The 21,494-nt window shown below is 43.4% G+C and overlaps 1 protein-coding gene across 1 annotated transcript in view; it reads right to left on the bottom strand.

The window, feature by feature from the left end:
* The window catches only part of FAM184B (family with sequence similarity 184 member B), a gene marked incomplete at both ends in the record, with an annotated part of 91,759 nt that overhangs the window by 44,993 nt on the left and 25,272 nt on the right, over window positions 1–21,494 (bottom strand). The window contains 2 exons of the mRNA XM_080930227.1: window positions 505–640; window positions 1,384–2,142. Of these exons, the coding sequence (XP_080786353.1) occupies window positions 505–640; window positions 1,384–2,142 (895 nt within the window). The remainder of the gene's footprint in view (window positions 1–504; window positions 641–1,383; window positions 2,143–21,494) is intronic.

Genomic DNA, 21,494 nt, shown 5'->3' with positions numbered 1-21,494 from the left:
GGAACGATCTCTCAAGCTTCCCAAAGGTAGAGCCAGCCTTTGTTTCCTGCCTTTCCCAGTGAAAAACACTAAGAGTCAGAGATTCTTACATCTAAACACTAGCTTTTATCACCAGACACTTAGCTGACCTTGAATCAGCCCACGATGCTCTCTCTGCCTCGCTCTCTCACCCGTAATATGAGGGAACGACAACACGTGTTTCGTGAAGACCCCAGTAGTGGAACTTCGAGAAATGCTGTTAACCGTACAACACCCGGATCAGTCATGAAGAAGAAATGAGGGCAAGGAACCCCTTTGCATCATAATTTTAGATATCAGGACTGTGTAGCTCCAGGTAAGGAGCTGGTGTTGGTTCATCTGCACCTAGGACCGCTTAGATTCATCTACCTAGCAGGTCAGAGGCAATGGCCCTATTTCTGGTCCCCTGGCCTTGAAAGTGTCCTTGGAAGCCAAACCTGGCTGCTAATCCTGCATCTTAAATGAAGGAACCTGGGGGCATCTCACCAGTTTTCTGTGTCACATGACACTCCTGCAGCATGAGTCTGTCTTTGGCAATAGCCAACTTCTCACCAAGTTTTCTTGCTGTGTTCTTTAACTCTGAATTCTCCTGTCGAGCCTCCCTTAGCTGCACATCGAGATCCTAAATTGAGGGGGAAAAAAAATCTTACTTTTCTGGATGGATATGCTGAGCTCACAGAACAGGTAGATTAGGACGGTGGCCGAGAGGGCATAGCAGGGTTACGAGGCTCTAGAATTAACAGCAATCACTGCTCACCTTCTAATGGCAGTGTGGCCCTGGGGAAGCTATTTAACTCTTCCCCAGCTAGGACAGGCTAACATAAAGTATGTAGAGAAAGAAAATACGTGGAGTATTACAAATGTTAACTGTAGCTTTGGGAGACAGGTCTCTGTACTTCTGTGGGACTTAACAAAAGCCAACTCATCCATGGGTCTGCTCTCTTTGAACTGAAATATCCTAAGTGTTTTTAGGAGAGTCAAGTTATTATAGAATAACAGACAATTGAAATAATTTAGAATTAGACAAGCCAGAGTGGAAACTTTTACTTTTCGCCACCTGGGCCAGGCCTTAAGTTCCCCAGGGTAGTTTTCTCATCGGTAACATAGAGAGAGGGCTTTGTGCTCTCTGAGGCTAGGAAAAGTCTAGCTCACAGTGCATCCCCTAACCATATACCTAGCCCTAGCCCAAAATAAGGTTTCAATAAATACTTGTTGAATTAATGTGGGAGAACCAATGCCAGAAATAATACTTACTTTGGCGGAAGTGGAGTGTTTAGCACAGCGCCTGGCTAGTGTAAGGGCATTAGAAGTAGCAACATTGCCTATTATCCCCTGGGGTGGGGGGCGGGGGTGGGGATGGGTTACCTGGATCCTTTCTTTTAACTTCTGGGCGTACTTCTTCAGGTCACTTATCTTGCGCCCTCTGTGCTCCAGGTCCCCTTCCAACTTCCTGACCTGAGCTTGCAGGGCTGACTCCTGGACCTGGAAGTTCTTTCGAAGACCTGACTCCTTCTCCTGCCACTGCCACAGGGCCTCACTGACGGATTGCTGCATGGCCTGGCGGATGGCCTCATTTTCTCTCTCGTAGGTGGCCTGTAGCTCCTCCGCCTTGCGGGCATAATCCTGGCTCAGCTGCTTGTTCTCAGCTCGCAGTCGTTCCACCTCCAGCAGGACCTGGTGCATTTCCGGTCGCTGGCCAGACTCTGAGGTGGCATCGGGGCTCTCCTGGGATAGCTGGCCGCACTGGGGACCCTCGTGGCTGGTCAGCAGCTGGAGCCTCTTCTCATAATCAGCCTTGAGCTCCAGCATCTCCTTGGAAAGTATCAGGACTTGTTCAGCATGCTCAGCCTCCACCCGCAGCTCCCTCTCTTTGTTCTCCAATTTACAGGACGCCGACTCAGCCAGGGCCTCCTGTGTCAGCCTCTTCTGCAGCTCCAGGGCATTTTCCAGGGTCTGGATGCGCTTCAGAAGGGCCTCTGCATCTTCACTGGGGCGGGCCTGTTCCTGCAGGAGCGTGGTCCTGGTTTCAGCCACAGTGTCCTGGAGCTCCTCCTGGTGGGTTTCCCGTAGTGACTCCGCGCTAGCCTCTGCCTCATCCTGGCGGGTATTGAGGGCATAAATCACCTGCAGGACAGCAGACAGAGAAAGGAAAAGTTAGGGAAAGGAGGTGGTGCCTGCGGCCTGGTGCTGACTGTGACCAGAGATGCTTCACCTTGACACGGAGATCTTTCCCCATGCGCTGAGCTTAAGAAAGGGTTTTCAAGGTGGCAAAGATGACATACCGGGAATGGTTCCCAGGAGAAGCTAGTAAGAAAGCAGGGAAGTCAAACAGGCAGGGAGGGGAACCAAGGTCAAGGAGTAACAATGAATAGAGATTTGGGAGAGAATCTTCGGTGGAACTCTGTAAAGGCTCTCCTGAGCATAGTAGGAATCTAGGGAAGGGTTTTAAAAGAAAGAAGCAATGTGGTCTCTTTGTTAAATAAAATGGTCTGGGATATGCAAAAATCCAGTAAAATCTTAGAGGATTAAATCCAGCAATATACTTAATAGGTACAGGAAAAACATTAGAGAAGACCCAGAATCTCCCCTCCTCCACCTTCCCACATCCCTTCCTCAGAACCCCTTTCCAAACCAAGGCTTGTGCTTGGCACCCCACCCCAACTCTTCCAGGGAGATTCCACAATAAAATGAAGCTACTGTCTCCCCAATTTGCCCCCTCACAACACTGTACACCATGCACATTATTTAACTACTTCTGGTAGTTTCTGTGGTTTCCTAATGACTTTTGTCTGAAGCATATCTTTAGTAAATGAAGTTGTAATTGATATCCCGCTGGCTGTGATTTGTTTTCTCAATAAAGATTATTTTGTGCCTTCTGCATGATTAGGTACTGGATACCTCATTTCAGGAAATTCCATTGGCAACTCTACAAAGATGCTAGTCTTCTTCTTGTCCTACCCCTAAAAAATTGAATTACAGAGAAGTTCCCCAACTTTTAGAAAGGCCAAAAAGCTCAGGAATATTCCCAGAATTGCAGTGTGTCTCACTCATTCTTTTAGTAATTTAATTATTTATGGATTTTTCTACACTTCTGGGAAGAGCTAGGTTTCATACAAGACAGTGGAATATATACATATATATATATATAATATATATATATATATATACACTATATATATATAAAACTTAGGGAACTGTGGAGATGATTTAGATGGTAAAGTGTTTGCCATGAAAATTGGCTTAAATTGGCTCCTCATACCCACATAAAAGCTGGGCATGATAGACACCTGTGACCCCAGCACAGGAGACAATAAAGCTGCATTCCTAGGATCCTTGGGTCTCGCTGGCTAGGCCAGCTTAATCAGTGAACTCCACATTCAGAGACAGATCCTATTTTAAAAAATAAAAACCTATCTGAGATTTCTACCAGCAGGGGCTATGGAGATTCCTGTAGTCAGGTGGGACTTCCAGTGGAGGAAGAGAGATCAACCCACCCACAAAACCTCAACCCAAAATCTGTCCTTCCTACAAGATTGAGGGGGCAGTAACCAATGACTGTCAGGACTTGAGGCCCATCCTATGTGAGAAAGCCAACCTCTGACACTATTAGTGACATTCAGTTATGCTTGCTGACGGGAACCCAGCATGACTGTTTCCTGAGAGGCTCCATTCAACAGCTGATGGAAACAGATGGAGAGACCTACAGCCAAGCATTAGGTGGAGCTTGGGAGTCTTGCAGAAGACTTGGGAATAAATGTGAGCAAGATCGAGGTGTCAAGGACATTACAAGAATAGCTACAGAATCAGATTACCTGGGCCCATAGGAGCTTACAGAGACTGAACCACCAAAGAGCATCAGGGGCTAGTTCTAGGCCTCCTACACATTAGTAGCAGATATACAGCTTGGTCTTCATGTGGGTGTCCTAGCAATTGGAAGAAGGGGCTGTGTTTGATTCTATTGACTGCCATTGGGTCCCCTTCCCCCTACCTGTGCCTCAGTGAGAGAGCATATGCTTAGTCATGCCGGAACTAGATGTCCCAGGGTAGGGTGGAACCCAAGGGAGGCTTCCCCTTCTCTGAAGAGAAAGAGACAGGGTAGTGGTGGGAGACATTTTTTAAAGTTGGGACTCGAATGGGGCTACTATCAAAATGTAAAGTGAATAAAAAATAAATTATTAAAAACATAAGGTAGATGCTCTCAAGCAACCATTGGACTGAAAACGGGGGTCCCTGATGGAGGAGTTAGAGAAAGGACTGAAGGAGATAAAGGTGTTTTCAACCCCATAGGAAGAACAGCAATATCAACCAAGGAAGCAGCCACCCCAGAGCTCCCAGAGACTAAACCACCAACCAAAGAGTACACATGGAGGAACCCATGGCTCCAGCTTCATATGTAGCAGAGGATGGCCTTGTTGGGCATCAATGGAAGGAAAGGTCCTTAGTCCTATGAAGGCTTGATGCCCTAATGTAGGGAAAAGCCAGGGTGGGGTGGTGGGAGGGAGGGGCAAGGGGAATACTCTCATATAGGCAGGAGGAGGGAAGAAGGGATGGGGGATTCCATAGCAGAAACCAAAAAAAGGGGATAACATTTGAAATGTAAGTAAAATATCCAATTTAAAAAAGAGGGAAAAAAGAATAAATAAATAAATAAATAGTTGAGTCAGGCCAGCATTTAGCTCTTTGGATTCAAGGCCATCCTGGTCTGCACAGCAAGTTCCAGGCCAGCTAGAGTTGCATGGTGAGACAGAGCCTACATCAAAAACAAAACACACAAATAAGGTGGAGAGAGATTGAAGGAGAACCTGACATTGACCGCTGTACTGGCTGGTTTTGTGTCAACTTGACACAAGCTGGAGTCATCACAGAGAAAGGAGCCTCAGTTGAGGAAATGCCTCCATGAGATCCAGCTTAAGGCATTGTCTCAACTAGTGATCAAGGGGGAGGGTCGATCGCATTGAGGATGGTGCCATTCCCGGGCTGGGAGACCTGGGTTCTATAAGAAAGCAGGCTGAGCAAACAGGGGAAGCAAGCCAGTAACATCCCTCCATGGCCTGTGCATCAGCTCCTGCTTCCTGACCTGCTTGAGTTCTGGTCCTGACTTCCTTTGGTGATGAACAGCAATGTGGAAGTGTAAGCTGAATAGACCCTTTCCTCCCCAACTTGTTTCTTGGTCATGATGTTTTGTGCAGGAATAGAAACCTTGACTAAGACAATCTCTCTCTCTCTCTCTCTCTCTCTCTCTCTCTCTCTCTCTCTCTCTCTCTCTCTGAGTGTGTGTATGTGTGTGTGTGTATGTGTGTGTGTGTGCACGCGCACACATTTGCACATGTGCATGTTTTTTTAAACATATACTCACGAGAGCTATGAGAGGACTACAGGTTACTATAGAAACAGAGGCAGGACTTTGATAGGAAAAACCTTCCAGCAAAAAATGACCCTTCTTATCTCTTTAGTCTTGGGTTGACCAAGTCCCCTTTTGCTGTTAAGTTTTGAACGCACAAGAACAATTTCATTTCTACATGTTGAGCCACAGCACTTTGTATGAATGGGGTAAGCACAGTAAGCTCACAACAAGTGTCTATTGCAGAATTGCTACCAGTCATCCATAATGCATACCTTCCTCCCAGAAAGAAGAATTGCTGTAGGGACAAACATCAAAAGAAACAGCATTTCTAGTCACTTGCACTGAAGTAAGGCCATATTAATAGAAGTTGGGTGGACAAGATGATCTGTTTCATCGTAGGGCCAAAGTGGGGTTAAGATTAACCAAGGATATGTGCCCTTCCCAGTGTTCCTGTCACAAACTCAAGCTCAGAATTCAGAGGTTAAATTTAAAATGACAAACATCTGAGACCTGAATGATCAATAAAGGTCCTACCCACTGGGAGCACTTGACATATGCTAGAAGTGAACTTCTATTGAGCTTCTGACCTCCTGGTCTTTGTCTCTTATGACATTTGATAGTCCCCCTGATGTGACAGAAGCTATAAAGACTACCCCATGTTTGGTGACTCACTGGAGGACTTACTAGATCAGCGTAAATTCATTCTCATGGATGAAAGAGAATTATTTGTTGTCGCAAAGTCAGCTAAGGGGACAGGTGCCTGAACGGAAATTTGAGGGCAAGCTTTCTTGTGTTTGTCCCTGTCATCAGAGGTAAGTCATTTAGTGAGAAGTTGTGGCTGTATATGTGAAATAATCTGCCAGGGATTTCTGAACAAGGATAAGGACAATAGACAAGCCAAGGTGGATGGGGAAAGACTACATGGCATCTGCTCTACACAAAGAACTATGAGCAACCAAGGAACACTGGAGAGTGGGGGGCATAGTCTTGGGGTGGCAGGAACACATAATTTCAACTGGTTTATCTACTACCAAATGTTCAGCCCTGAGACACACTGAAAAGTAACATTATGGAGACTGAGCAGGTTGTATTTAGGAGCACACACACACACACACACACACACACACACACACACGAGCATGAATAAAAGAGAGGGCGTGAATTTTGAAAGAGAGCAAGGGAGGGTATATGGGAGGGTTCAGGGGGAAGAAAGGAAAGGGGTAGTAATTATGATTATGTAATTATAACCTCAAATGTAATAAAAATATTTAGCAACTAATATTTTTACTGTTCATGTAAACAGCCTCTACTTGACATGCCCCAAAGTTCTAAACTCAAAGAAGGAAAGCAGGTATTCAGTAAAAATGACATTTGAAAGGAGCTTTTGGGAACAGTGAGAGCAGCTCTCTCACTGTTCAGAGTAATAGGATCCTTTTGGAAACATAATTTCTTAGATACCAGCTGAGGATCAACCTTGGAAGCAATGTATTCTAAAAAAAATTAAGCCTCACACTGCTACATGAACTCCTTCCTGTACTTTTAATACCCTCGATGATAGAAAAAGGCTTTCATTTCTCTTTCAACGACTCTCTTTAACAGAGGCAAATCTTAAGATGAGTAGGTGGTTCTTGTGGAAAAGAACAAATATCCTTGAGAAGATTACTCCATGAAAGTTAGCTTTGTGGGGGCTGCAAAGATGACTCAGCGTGTAAAGTGCTTGCTGTGTAAGCATCAGGGCCCATGTTCACACCACAAGAACCCACATAAATGCTAGATGCTATCAAGAGCCTGTAACCCTGCACTGTGTGAGTGCAGACAGGAGGATCACGGGAGCTTTCTGGTCAACCAGCCTAGGAGAAACGGTCAGCTTCAGGTTTAGTGAGAGACACTGTCTTTAAAAGAATAAGGTGGAGAACAATATTAGAAAACATCCAGTATCGGTCTCTAGCTTTTCCATGCATGTGCACGGGCCGATGTAACTGCACACCTAAATATACACCATATACCCATACACAATAAAAAGAAGATAGTTTTGTGACTTTATTCAGGATGAAGAAAGTTATGTATTGATGGTAGTGGTTTTGGGAAACTGGGTTCTCTAGGGAGAATTGAAAACAGCTGCAGATCTGATACATCCTGACATCGCCATGAAAACACTCAATGAAAGAAAACATTCAATGTCACACCAACTTGAGAAAGAGCCAGGGTACCTAGGATGGAGGGATTGTTTCAAGCATGTTCAAGGGAGGTCCTATAAACATTTGTCCTATGTACCCACTTCTATATTAACATACAATCAAATTTCAGGCTCAAAGTAGCAGGCAGAGTCCCATATTGTATGCACAAATTGTACAGAGCAGTCTGACATAGACTTATTCCTAGTGTCTACCCAAAGACCCCAACAGTCCTGGGATTCTCCAAATTACTGTGTTGTGCTGAGATCTGTCTCGATAGCTTCTGGCTTTCCAAGGCTGCCCATATTCAATCTTTCCTAATCTTTCTGCCCCACCTCACCTATTAGGTTACTCATATACTCACCCTTGGATAGGACTCATAAGCAAGAAAGTTAATTATATTATGCTATTTTGAATCTTATAATATTACATGTTATATTATGTTTTGCCTCGTCTTTGATGTATGTCCACTTGCATCTTGATATTTTGTTTACTTAGCAGTAAATTTTGGAGGTCATGCCATTTCTGTACATAAAGAGATTTTTCATATTTTTCATAGTCTATACTATATCTTACTTCTGCCTCTAAGGATAAAGTAATTTTTACAGAAATTACTCACATTTACCTGATGCATGATCATTAAGTAAATTTTGCTTTATTTTTTTTTTCCATTTCTACTAGTAAACAGAATTTGCTTTTCAGCCTATAAATGCAACTACTGAAATTTCAGAAAATGGCTTTAGCAAATTCAAGTCCTTATAATCAGTATAAGAGCCTTATGAAGAAACAAAAAAGGCATCTTCTTGTGGAAAGGGGGTGAAGAGACACTTCGCACCACAGAACTAGTTTGAAGACTCTGAAGTATATCTATAAGTATCAGTCTGATTTTGCCACACACCATGAAATATGGAGGTGTCTGCAAATATTCTCGAGCATATCTAGGACAAGGACATTCCTTGGACTGCCATATTGGTCACTGGCCCATTTTCACATCATCTTCTTTCTCCCACCCTCTCTCCTTCCTTCTTCCTGTCTTCTTGTTGCACTTTCTTTCTAAGACGAAATCTTTATTCTACTAATCTCATCTTGACTTCTGTCTTACCTTGAATTCCATGGTCCACTGTTTCTACTACGTTCCTATTGATTCCCTAAAGTCCTCTTTCATTATCCACCTCATTTCTAATATCACCTCCTTGACATTATCACCACCTTTTCAACCCAACCACCCCAGTAACTATTCCATACTAATTTCTGCCTAAGAGTTCTGACCTCATCTGTGTACAATGCCATCTAACTCATCAATCTCACTGTTCACCATTCCTTTTCTGGTGATCTGAAACCACAGGGATAATTTCAGTTTTCTACCATGTTTGTTATGACCCGAACTTAATTCCTAACCTGTTTATGCTTTTAGCATTAAGAGATGGACTTGATTAAGAGTCCCGGCTTCATGGAATTTTAGCAAGAGAGCTTGGGCTCAGGAGCAAAGTTCAAGAAAGAATAATATCAGTATCTTAGTCCTGGGAGCTGGTGGGATATACAGGGAGTAGGTGCTATTACCCATCTAGGAAGAAATACTTGGATTTGTGTCCAGGAAAAGCCAGTGTTCAGTGTACTCAGTAGTCAGTGTTGGACACTTGGTCAGCATGATTTCACATGCTAGAAAGTACAACAAATCAAACCATTCTACTGAGAAGCGTGTAGGCTTGTAAAATGTTGAAGACATCATTGTTCATCCATAATTTTTGTTTCATTGTCCTCACTTCCTTGATGTGGCCCTTCCCAGCGTGTAAGTGGAATTTGCTTTTCTTCTGTTATAAGGTTGAGCTTGACTCTGTGACTTGGAATAGGACTTGTTGCTGGCAGAACCTTTAAATATGTTGATACATCTTGGCTGGCCTTCTCGGGCTTCTGCCCTTTGTATGTAGAGAGTTGCCAGTGGTCCCAGAATGTGAGACATGTGGAATATGCACAACCTCCATTAACAGCCTGGAATTAACATCAGCCAACCTGAGCACGCAGTCAATCACTGTTGCAGGCACTGAGGGTTTGAATCTGTCGTTTAACAGCAAGATTAGGCAAAAATCTCACTGACGTACAGGAAGAGGCTGACTATAATTGCACAGTGGGTAGCTGAAGTGTCCTGCCTGAAGTCTGCAGAGGCACAGAGACAGGCATGGGGGAATAAGTGCTCTCCTCTCTCTGCTTCTTCTTGTATCTCCTGCCCCAGAATAGCCTTAAGTTTTGTTGTCATTGTGTTTCTGAGACAAGGCCTACCTTTGTGATCGCGGCTGGATGAAACTCACAGCCTGGTGTGGCCTTGACATCACAGTGATCTTCTTACCTCAGTCTCCTTGGTCTTCAGATTACAGACTTGTGCCACCATATCTGGCCCTACGAATCTCACCATTAATAAAACTCATTCTTTTGGTCTCCCCTCCCATATGCTCCTCCTCTGGTTACAGCAAACTCCTCTAATATTTTGTCTATTGTAAGTCATTTCTTGCCTCCCCTTCCTTCATGAGTCCTTTTAACCAGCTCTTCCACCAGCCATTCTACTCCATTGTTCATCAAGGTAACAGTGACCCCCATGCTGTTAAATACCTATGTCTCAGACCTTGGTTAGTCAGTTCCCCCTCATTTCTCATCTTTCTAATGTGACAGCCCCAGAGCCAGGGCTCAGGTTACAGGGGTTTCCTCTTTATAGGCACCTTCCTTAGGATCCTGTCTAATCTCACGAGCTGTGCATGTTCTGTTAGCAATTCCCCAGTTTACTTGTCTATGCTGTTGTGTTTACCACATAGCTGGTACTCGTGAGTCCTGTTCCTTGCCAATATCTCAACGTAGAGATCCAATATGCATCTCACCTTAATTGAGCACTTTGCATCCAACATCTCTTTCAGCAACACTCCCCATCTCATTTCATGGCTACTCCTTTCTTTCATCCTTTTAGGTTAAAAAAAATGGAGTTGATTAATAAGCACACAAAACTTCACTTAATGCCTATAATAATTAGGGAAATATGAACAATAACTACAATTTTATGGTGTCTCATACCCATTACAATAACTATAATTTTAAAAACTGAAAGAAAAATGATGGTGAGGACATGGAGAAATGAAGCCTGTATACATTGTTGGAAGGAGTGTGAAATGGTAAGATTCAGAGTGATGGGTATACTGGGGCCAGGAGTACAGCAAGATACGACAATGGTCAGAGAGCAAGGGTCAACTATTCAGGGTATGTGGTGTTTCGAATGAGAATGGCGCCATAGGCTCATGTGTTTGATGTTTGGTCCCCAGTGAGTGGAACTGCTTAGAAATAATTAAAAGGTGTGGTCTTGTTGGAGGGGGTGTGTTACTAGTGGGTGGGCTCTGAGGTTTGAAAGCACAGGCCAAGGCCAGTCTCCCTCTCTCTGCCTGAAATTTGTGAATCAGATGTGGGCTCTCAGCTAGTGCTCCAGTGTCATGGCGGCCTCCCACCACCATGCTTCCTGCCCTAATGCTCATGGACTAACCCTTCCTTTGTAAGTTGACTTGCCATGATGTCACCTCATAGCAATGAGACAATTATTAGGAGAGGGTCCAGGACCCACCTAGAAGAGCTTAGAAGGCTTTGTTCTATTGACGTAGCAAATAGCCTACACAAAGACTCTCAGGCCTTGGCCCGGAGATCTCTCCCTGAAAGACACATGAGTGTATACTTTGATGATCTGCACTGTGAACTTCATGCAGGAAGTTTTCCACACACTCAGCCCCTTGGGAGTTGTAAAGACACAAAAAGATGTACTTCGCACGTTTAGCTGTGTTCAGTTTAGATGTGTTGCTATTCCAGGATAGAAAGCTAGATCAGTTCAGGGCTAAAGAACGAAATATGAGTTCAAAAGCTGCCAGCAAGGAAAACTGCCAGGGCCAGTGGCTCTCAGGTATGGTGTAGAGGAGAGGAACGTGTCCTGAGCATTCTCTGTCCTGGTGACTAAGATGAACATGCCACCCCAAGATGGAAACACAGTGACATAAGACAAAGGAATACAGAAAAAGCCAGTCTATTTTTTGTCACCAAACTTTGGACTCATAACACTATACAAAGAGAGAAGCCTGGCATCCAGTGAGGAAAGAAAAATTAGCTGATTCTTTAGAAGGAACTCTGAATTTAGGTAACGAGCGGCTCAGAATAGCAAAGGTCAGAGACTTGCTGTCCCTTCTTTTGTGAAAACAGGTTGGAACAGGTCCCAGACAAGGCTGGGCTCCTCCAACCAAATTAGCTTGCAATAAACTTCTAGATGGATCCAAGATACTAATTAAAATCCCATTATTATCCACCAGAGGGTTGTTGCTAGGTGCCTGAGACATGGCATTGAACTGGGAGATGTAAGCTTCTCAGTAATTGAAACTCGACTGCTTCCCAAACCAATTTAGAATGCGACTCAGTCGAAAGCTGCGGACAGTCTCTCAGCAAGGCTCTTAACTACAGCCACCATAGTACTCATACTTGGAAATAGCCTTCCTGCATTTCATGGACTCTCACAAGCTGTAGAATGTGTGAGACCGGGAAGGAACCATTTCTTCCATCTTAAACCTCAAATGATGTGTTTAGAGCTTTCCCTTAGCTGTACAAACTGATCGACCAACATGCACATGTGTGAATCATAATTCTATTATGACTAAAGAGAAAGGTTAACACTTTTTCCCATGAGGTAATCCAAGCAGTGGTATAAGAACCTGTAACCATAGCATAGAAATGCAATTGTGTGGACCAGGGAGGTGGCTCAGCAGTTGAAGGCACTGACTGTGCAAGCCCGGTATCTGAGCTTGGTCTCTGAAACCCATGTAATAAGCCTGATGTGGTGACATACAGCTGTGGTCCCAGCTCTCCTAAAAGATGGGATGCAGAGCTTCTTGAAAGCTCCGGAGTCAACTAGTCTAGAATATATAGGACAGCAGCAGAAATGAGAGAGACCTTGTTTCAACAACTTGGAAGGTGAGAACTGAGTCCTGAAAGTTGTCCTCTGAGTCTCCATGTGTGGCATGGCATGTATGTACTTAAATGTATGAAGGTATAGTCAACTAACTAACTAACCAAATAAATAAATAAATAAGCAAATAAATACAAGGTATAAAAACAAATAATTGCATGAACATAAAAGTAGACATAGCTGCACTTTAAGTTTAATTAGAAACATTAGAATTTTATATATTTAAAATTATAGTAGGCTGTGGTGTTTTGAATGATAACACCACCTCTCATTGGTTCATGTTTAAATACTTGGTCTTCAGTTGGTGGAACTGTTTGGGAAGGATTAGGATGTGTGACTTTGTTGAAGGAGGTGTACCACTCAGGGCAGGCTTCCAAAAGCACTTGACATTCCTACTGTGCTCTCTGCCTCCTGTTGTGGATTGAGATGTGTGCTCTCAGCTTCTGTACCTACAATATGCCTGTCTGCTGCCATGATCTCATCATGATGGTAATAGACTCCTATCCCCCGTGAACCATAAGCCACGAACAAACACTTACTTCTATAAGTTGCTTTGGCTATGGAACTTTATCACAACAGAAAAGTAACTAAGGTAGAGGCTTTGATTGCATACTTAAATAGGTATGAACATCCACTTTCCCAGTTATATCAGCAAAGCAACTAAGAGTGCTAACATTACTTTTACACTGCATTTTCCAGACTACATGTAGCTTAAAAGGAAACTTCACAATCTGATGAATAGGAATATTCTCAATGCTCATCCCAAATTGCCTTCCCTCCCATTCTATGTGTTGGGGTGTGGGAGTCAAACACCAATCCTAGTCAAATAGGGATGATTTGTTGAATGCCACACCCCAAGACTGATTGATAAGGACCAGAGGTCAAACTTGGGAGCTGTGAAATTGAGTTAAGACCCTACAGGGCTTTTAAAGCCTAAAATCTACAAACATCCGTGCCAAGTTATTCTACCAATCAGGATTTAGGGAAGGGTATTTCCTTTGGCACATGTCTTTGTTGTACACCCATCCTGCTCCATTGGTTAGGGTATTCAACTGTGGTAGGGGACTTGCCTTATCTAACATTCTGTCTTAACTTTCTAGCCAAGATGTCAGTTACTCACATACATGTCTCCTTTTGCCAGGTAGAATGCCAGTTCCCAGGGAGATCTTGGGAACTTAAAATTTACTCAACCCCTACTCAGAATGGAAGCCTTATTCTAAGTAGATGCAGGTGTTTCTCATTTGTTGGGGTCCACCCCAGGGGCAGCTTATAAAAGCAAATACCATAAAGGATTATACACAGGTGCAGAAAGTGCTGCTGGGTGATTGGGTCAAGTCCAAGTTTATTGTGGGTAACTAACTACACAAAGCAATTTACTGACTTCTACTGGGACTGGTTTCCAACGGGTCAGAATATAACAGAATGTGTAATCATCTTGGGCATGAGAAAGTTTCCTAGTAACAGTAGAAACAACATATGAGAACCCTTCCTTCTAACATTAGCAATAGCACAAAGATGGTGGGCTTGCCAGGTAACAGTTACCTAGTCCTTAACCTTCCATCCAGGCCTTAATATTTTACCTAGGTCTTAACACCATGGGACAATGTTTCACTAACTTTTTCCAATCTGTTTACTGTCACTTTTGCAAAGCCATCAGAAAGACAATATGTTTCAGGATACTTATACCTTGTTCAAACATCACTTAACAAAGACCAAGCATGCGCTTATGATCTAGTCACCTTTGCAAATTGTTCCCCCACTCAGTGCTGGATTCTTTTGCTTGGGCTACATGTAGCCTCAAGAGCAACAGAGGAGAATTTTGCCAAGTGCTCATTCATAACTTTAATGTGTGGGTGACAGAAGAGATGCTGTACATTTAAACTGTACCCCCAAAACAGGGACCTCTTGGGGATAAATTTATGGCCAGTATATTTTTTGACAATCTGTAGGAATATAGTCTTTGCCCATCCACAATAACAAGGCCTTAAAAACAAACCAACAAACAAACCAACAAACAAAACCAAACAACTAACTACAGGAATAGATTGAGTTAAAAATGTTCAAATGCATATAAAGCTGGTGCTAATAATTTTAAATTCTAATAATTCTAATAATTAAAATAGCGCAATTTAAACTTCAAATACATGTTTTTACTCATGTGAATGCATGTCAGCAACAACAACAACAGCAACAACAACAAGAGGGGGAAGTAGATAACAGAGCATGACTGGGTGTCTTTGGATTCTACCCCTTAACCAGTCTTCTCCCATTTTGTTCTTATGCTTCCTCAGTTTCACCATGATACATGTACTCCAAAACAACCCGGAAGAAAGTGTTCTTTTTTAAAGGCGAGGCAGTATGTTTAGTATCACTTAATCCCCAAGTGTATGTGCTAGAGAGACAAGCCCTGGGAGAAAAAATAAATCCAGACAAGGAAGAACCATTTCTAGGGATAGCCTGTAAAACTTGGCCTCAGTGTGCCTTTTGCCGGGCTGCTGTTTTGGTTTGAGCAGTCTAATTACCCTAGATGTGTTTTCCTTAGCATTAGGGCCTTAGTTCCACAAAGAAGGGATTAGGAGAGTCTTGCTGTGACATAATGAGGCATGAAAGGTGTTCCTTAACCACAGGCCACAGACAAATAATGGAGCTCATGTTGATGATTAGCTAAGCTCATGCCTTCAGTTCAGCTCCTGAACTCACCCAAACATAGGCCCCTCCAGGGAAGGAATACAGTAGCATTAATAAGGACATTTAGCTTTCATAATGTGCAGGGCAACCCTGCTCTCGACACTGACTAGAAATGTCTGCAATTATTCCCTAAAACAGCCCTAAGTAGGACCGTTTCGCTTTACCGTTCTCTCATTCCCTGCCTATCTGGAGTGCTCTTTATAAACCAATGGCTTACTACACACTCCTTTAGCAGTTCCTGAAGTCCTTTCAAGAACCACACTTGAATGCAGGACACTGTAGATGAGAGACCCATCAAATGCAGAGACTGCTGGCCTTGATGCAGGGTCGAAACGTCATCACACCTGTGTGCAGATGCCGCATTCAGGGCAGACTGCAGGCTGTCGGAGGTCCTGTAGTAGGTCCTTGGTGGAAGGCACTAGTGAGGACTATTTGCTCTTCGGTGTCACCTCATCCCCTGGCACACCATGATTATTCAGCTGTGTGGTCTTCAATTCAACAGATGGTAGGCAAATTAGCCCATGAGGCATGGAAAATGAATTTTGAAGGATAGTCGAAGCGACTAACTGTGAAGAGGTTTTGTTTGCAGACGTCTGATGTAGCTTATGAAAAAGAAACTTCCCACTTTTAAGGCTTCTTCTTTATGTTCTTCCCATTGGTATTCTTTTCCTAATCTGGAAGCAAATCTGTACATGAGAACGGGGGTAGAGGCACCCACTCTTATTTCAACAGTTTTGTTTCCCCCCCATTTGCTCTCTCTTTTCAGGGGTTCTGGCTTCTGAGAGAACGCCAAACATACAACGTCATAGGCACAGAGGGCTTCATGTTCAACCATTTCGCCAATGCCATGCCATGCGAATAAATGCAAGGACATATCAGGTCACTTTAGGATACAGACTGCGCATGGCCGTAAATTCCTCCTGGGATGCACGGATGAGTGATTGTTTACAGCGAGCTTCCTAAGTCAGGGGCTCTCACTAAATCAGTTTTATAAGATCTGAAGAGACCATGGTGATAAGGTGGTGCAAATAATCTGGGTAACAGTGCTAAAATTATATTAGCAATTAGCACTTCCTTAGGGTTTCCAAGGTAACGTTCTCATGGATGTCCGTTCATCATCACTCATCACTATCCCGGCAGGTAAGTCTCATCATTGATCTAATTGTCCAGACAAAGTCAGCAGAGCTGGTGATGTGCCTGGGGTTGTAGGGGACGGAACACAGCCAAACCAGGATTCCCACTTAGGTAGCAATCAGTCCTCACTTTGTGGTCTGTGCCGGCTTGAGTCAAAGTGGTTCCTAATCCTAAGACTGGCAGAGTTCAGTCTAGGATATTGTAAAAAAAGATTTCCCTAAACATTCATGTTAAGTAAGGTGCAAATGTATTCTTTTTCTCAGAGCAATCTCAACAACAGTGGTAATGTTCACACAGGGCTCTGATATGTGGCCGCTGTCCTCTGTCACACTTCACCAACCCTTACACTGAAGCTTCTGATGCTGAGCCTAAAGTCACAGTTGGCCATCATTATTCCCAAGAAGAGGAAGTAGAGATAGTCCTGGGTGAGCAACTTACACTTAGGTTGGGAGTGACTACAGGCGCACACTTCACCCCTCCCCCATCACTCCCACATGGGCTTAACTCTGTCTGTCTTTACATCCAGCCATCCAGAGGCCAGGAGACAAACCACATCTCCGGCTGGGTTTTTATGTGTCTAGCAGAAGCTAGAGGTGGTTCAGCTGTTGAGAGGAAAGAGACAGGAAAGTCGTTGCTTTGTGGCAGCACCTCAGAACTCAGAACCAGCCTTTTACTAAGTCTGTGCTAGCTCTGCCGTGTAGCAAATCAAGAAGCTGAGGCTGACAGAGGCCGGGTAGTTTAGACAACGTCCTTCATCTTTTTAAAGAATTTTCAGAATGTTTCTTCTTCTCAATCCAGTCCTCATATTAAGTTGAAAAGGAAACCAGGAAACTTATAAATTGTGCCAGGTAAACACAGTGACACCTACCAAGAAGGATACTTGGGGGAACATTGTTCAGATGTTACAACAGAGGGCCAAAGGGAGCTGATAAATGCTCAAAAGAAGGAGGAATATGTTCATAGAAGACACCACCATGATCTTCCTCACTGTCTAAATCAGGTGGCTATTGCCCCACAGCCCGATTTCCACACAGTCACAGTCTACATGGAAGAGTCATATTTAGAATGGGCCTTTGCTTCTGGCCTCCCAGGTCTCCTTCCATCAACCTTTAAAGTCTCTCCTAAGAAGGATAAAGCTTCCAGATCTCAGTTTTGGAGTCTAAGAAACTTTATGAAACTTCACTCCATTGCCTGTAAGCATTATCTACTAAATTAATAGTCTGTGATCTAGGTCAGTTCAACAACCACTTACTTACCAAAGCCTTTCCTTCTGTGAACTGCTCCACTTTCGTGAGGAGCTAAAGGGTGGAAAGACAAAGAGTCCTCTGTATCAATACAGGCCTCTGTATCAAGGAACTCAAAAATTCCACAACAAGTTGTCAAAACGAGTAACCATGAAGCCATGTAAAATGATGCCACAGGTGAATCTGGGGTGGCAGCCATTTTGCTTTCCCAGAAAACATAATGGTCCATGCACAAGCAGGGCCCAACAGACCACAAGCCCTGACCATCGAGGTGAACTGATTTTCCCAAGCTGTGACAATAAGAGAATTGTACTTGACCACGGGGACTGACAACAGGCCAGACAGGGGACTCCATTGAGAATCCCCTTTAGCCGATGAGTATAGGGGCTGCAAGGATATGAATTAAAATAACCTGTGACACTCTCTCCATCCATCAGGAAAAGCCTGTTAGTAAGAGGAAAGACTGGCTTCCTAGACAGACCCATACAGAAATATGTATAAGAAACTAAAGATCTCTTGTCTCAGACCAACAGATACCCAGATCTGTGTATGGTCTTAATGACCAGAGTGAATGCATCTAATGCTTCCTGTGCCAGGAAAGGTGCTTACACAAAGGATGTGTCTTGGGTATGACAGCATCAACTGATAATAGCAGGCTTCCTGCAGCTTCAATGGCTTTATTCTCTCCCTACATATTACTAAGCCGAGAAACAAAGAGGACACATGATATATGGGTTGTTTTGTTGTTCAGTACTGGAGACTGAAGCCATGGCTTCACACATGCTAGACAGACACACCATCTCTGACCCACAGCCTCGGTCCTGTGAGGGCAAATAATTTGCTACTGGTCACAAAGCTAATTAGAGAATTGAGCCACGAACTTCAGTTCTTACAAATCTTACAGTTATCCTTTTTTTTAAAAAACTTGAGTATAGTACTTCATAACTACAAGGAGGTGACCTTTGGATTAAGGCAGCAATGTCTCATATATAGCTGGATGTGACTCCGGATGGTCATTCTCCATGTGGTTCCTGAATGTCCCTGCACCATCTCACTGACCATAGGTGGAGATCTTCTTACAGGCAAGGGGATTTCAAGTCCTGTCCTAGGGTAGATACAGGATTCTGCCTCTGCAGTTCCCACCTCTGTCCAGGACAGAGAACTACCTATACCGTCAGACCTATAGAGCATTTCCATAGGTATTATTTATTCTAGGCTCTTAACAGATGCTAGGTTAGCCATGTAGTACACAGCAGGATAAAGGGCTTCAGGCTAGACAGCGTACAGAGGATACCAATAAATAAATGTAGACTGGCTTCCACTGTGAACATTTTCTACCAACTTTTAACTTTCTACCTCTAGACTGGTATAGAAAACTGGTATTTTCTAAGTTGCAGTTGTTTTGGTTTTTGTATCGTTGAACACAGCCAAACCTATTCCTATATAACAGTTCCTTTCTCAGAGGCAGGTAGGTCTTTGAAGTTGAGGCTAGCTTGAATACATAGTGCATTCTAGGACAGCCAGTCAGAATTACATAGAGACTGTGTCTCAAAAACAAACAAACAAACAAACAAACAAGTTTCTTTAGGAGTAGATGTATGTTCCAATTCCTAACCTAGTCTCTGTCAAGGGAGCCTCGCTGGGGTATCTACTTTTAAAGGTAAGCTGTGTGCTTAGCAGTAGATGACCAACACAAAAGGAACTCAACAGAATCTTTGGACATCCCTTGTCTCACAATGCCATGCCACGGCCTTTTCTTTCCCTTAAACAAGTCATCCCATTACTTATTATTTTTATTTTATTTATATTTTCTTCTCTTTTTACCCTCATGTGTTTTACAAATATATTATAGCATGCACTTTAGTGTTTTTATGGGATTCCTGTATGTGTTAATGAATGTGTTATGTGGTTTGTTTGTTTGTTTGTTTTACTTCTTTGCAACTCTTTTCCTTCTGTTTGCTTTTTCCCCATTCCTACGAGTTGGTTTTGCCTTATCTTATTACCTTTTTATTATTACCCCTTAGCAGCCGACTGTTTTCTAATGAGAGACAGAAAGGGGTGGATCTGGGTGGGAGGGGAGGTGGGGAGGAGCAGAGGGGGGTGGGAAACTGTGATCAGGGGCTGGAAAAGTGGCTCAAAGGTTAAGAGGACCTGAATTCAATTCCCAACACACACACTGCAGTTCACAACTGTGTAACTCCAGTTCCAGGGGTCCCAAACCCTAACGCAGACACACCTACAGGTAAAACACCAATACATCTCAAATAAAATTAAGTGATTAAATAATCTATTTTCAATAAAAGGAAGAAGGTGTCTTTATCTTGATCATTTTTCCATCTCCTGTAGTTGCAGTAAAACAGATGACACAAAGCAGAAGCCCACAAAGCACCTGAACACAAGTGGTTTATACAACAGAGACAACAGAAAGTGAATGTTAGGCGAGCACGCGTAAAACATTTTCCACCATGGCTTCTGAAACCCAGTTGGGTGGTTGCTTACACGTCTTCCTTGAAATGAAGCCTACCGTCTCTCCTTGGGAAGAACTGCTGTCAGCTTGCCTTAGTGTGTAGGTCACAACAGACAGACGAGGCAGAGCGGCAGCCGCTCCAGGGGAGGCAGAAAGAGTGAGTGGTTTTATGGTTGCCCTTACTTAATATTTATAGAAGGTAACTGTCCTCAAGAGCCAACCCTTAGGTGCTTTTCTGCACCAAGCCTCACAGGCGATCCGTGTTCTGTATTATTTGTTTTTTCTATCCTAGGGGGTCTATGTTCTGTATCATTGTTTTTTTCTATCTCATCAGTCTTCCCTGTCAGCTCTGCAGAAAAGATCAGGCTGCCCCAACCCTACTGTCTCTAGCTCTGGAGGAGAGGAAACGAATACCTCGCTATGTTTCTACATACACACCACTAATCTCTCTGTAAGAAGAAAGATGGTAATGCTCTTAGGAACTACATAGCTTTCTTTACGCATACATCTTCCTTTTGATCAGTCACTGAGTGAACATTTAAGTGTTCACTGTGTGGCAAATGCCATTCCTGATGCTGAGGATGTACCATGCTTAAAACCAGTATGAACCCTGGTGTATATATGAAGCTAGTTCCTATGAGGAACTCAGAAAATAAATAACAAAATAAATAAACTGCAGATTAGCGCGATGGTTTGTGTGTGCTCAGCCAAGGTCCAGCTATCAAAGTATTTAAGTCCAGCAACCAAAAGCCCCCTTTGACTCACATAATTAACATTAGTGAGTCTGATTAAAATCAAATACTTCATCCTAACATGGGGTGTGATGAGTTATATATGCTTGGCCCAGGGAGTGGCACTATTAGCAGTTGTGGCCTTGTTGGAGTAGGTGTGTCACTGTGAGTGTGGGCTTTATGACCTTCCTCCTAGCTGCCTGGGAGTCAGTCTTTCACTAGCAACCTTAAGAAGAAGATGCAGAACTCTGTTCTGCCTGCCTGGATGCTGCCATGTTCCCACCCTGCTAATAATGGACTGAACTTTTGAACCTGTAAGCCAGCCCCAATTAAATGTCCTTTATAAGACTTGCCTTGGTCATGGTATCTGTTCACAACAGTAAAATCCCAAGACAGTAAAACTGCTGGGGACAGCATACCATGACAGGGACTGCCAGTAGTGGCTGAGATGGAGACATCTCAGAAGTCTGAAAAGGAAAAAAAAAAGGATGGTGTCTGGGACCCTGAGAGGCAGGAGACACATCCCTCCAGGGGACCCGCTATTTGGAATAAGATACTCCCTGCAGAAGGCCCGGATGGAGACATCTTAGTAGCCTACAGCAGCTCTTTGTAAAAAACAGTTGTTCCCATTTCTCTTAACCTTAGTCCTGGACAACAGCTGTGTAGATTTCATTTGTGTGTGACTGCATTTCAGTTGGCCTTGGTGTGCATAATTATTC

The sequence above is a fragment of the Micromys minutus genome, assembly GCF_963924665.1.
Source record: "Micromys minutus genome assembly, chromosome: 1".
Taxonomy (NCBI): domain Eukaryota; kingdom Metazoa; phylum Chordata; class Mammalia; order Rodentia; family Muridae; genus Micromys; species Micromys minutus.
This window is presented reverse-complemented; position numbering and strand designations above follow the sequence as displayed.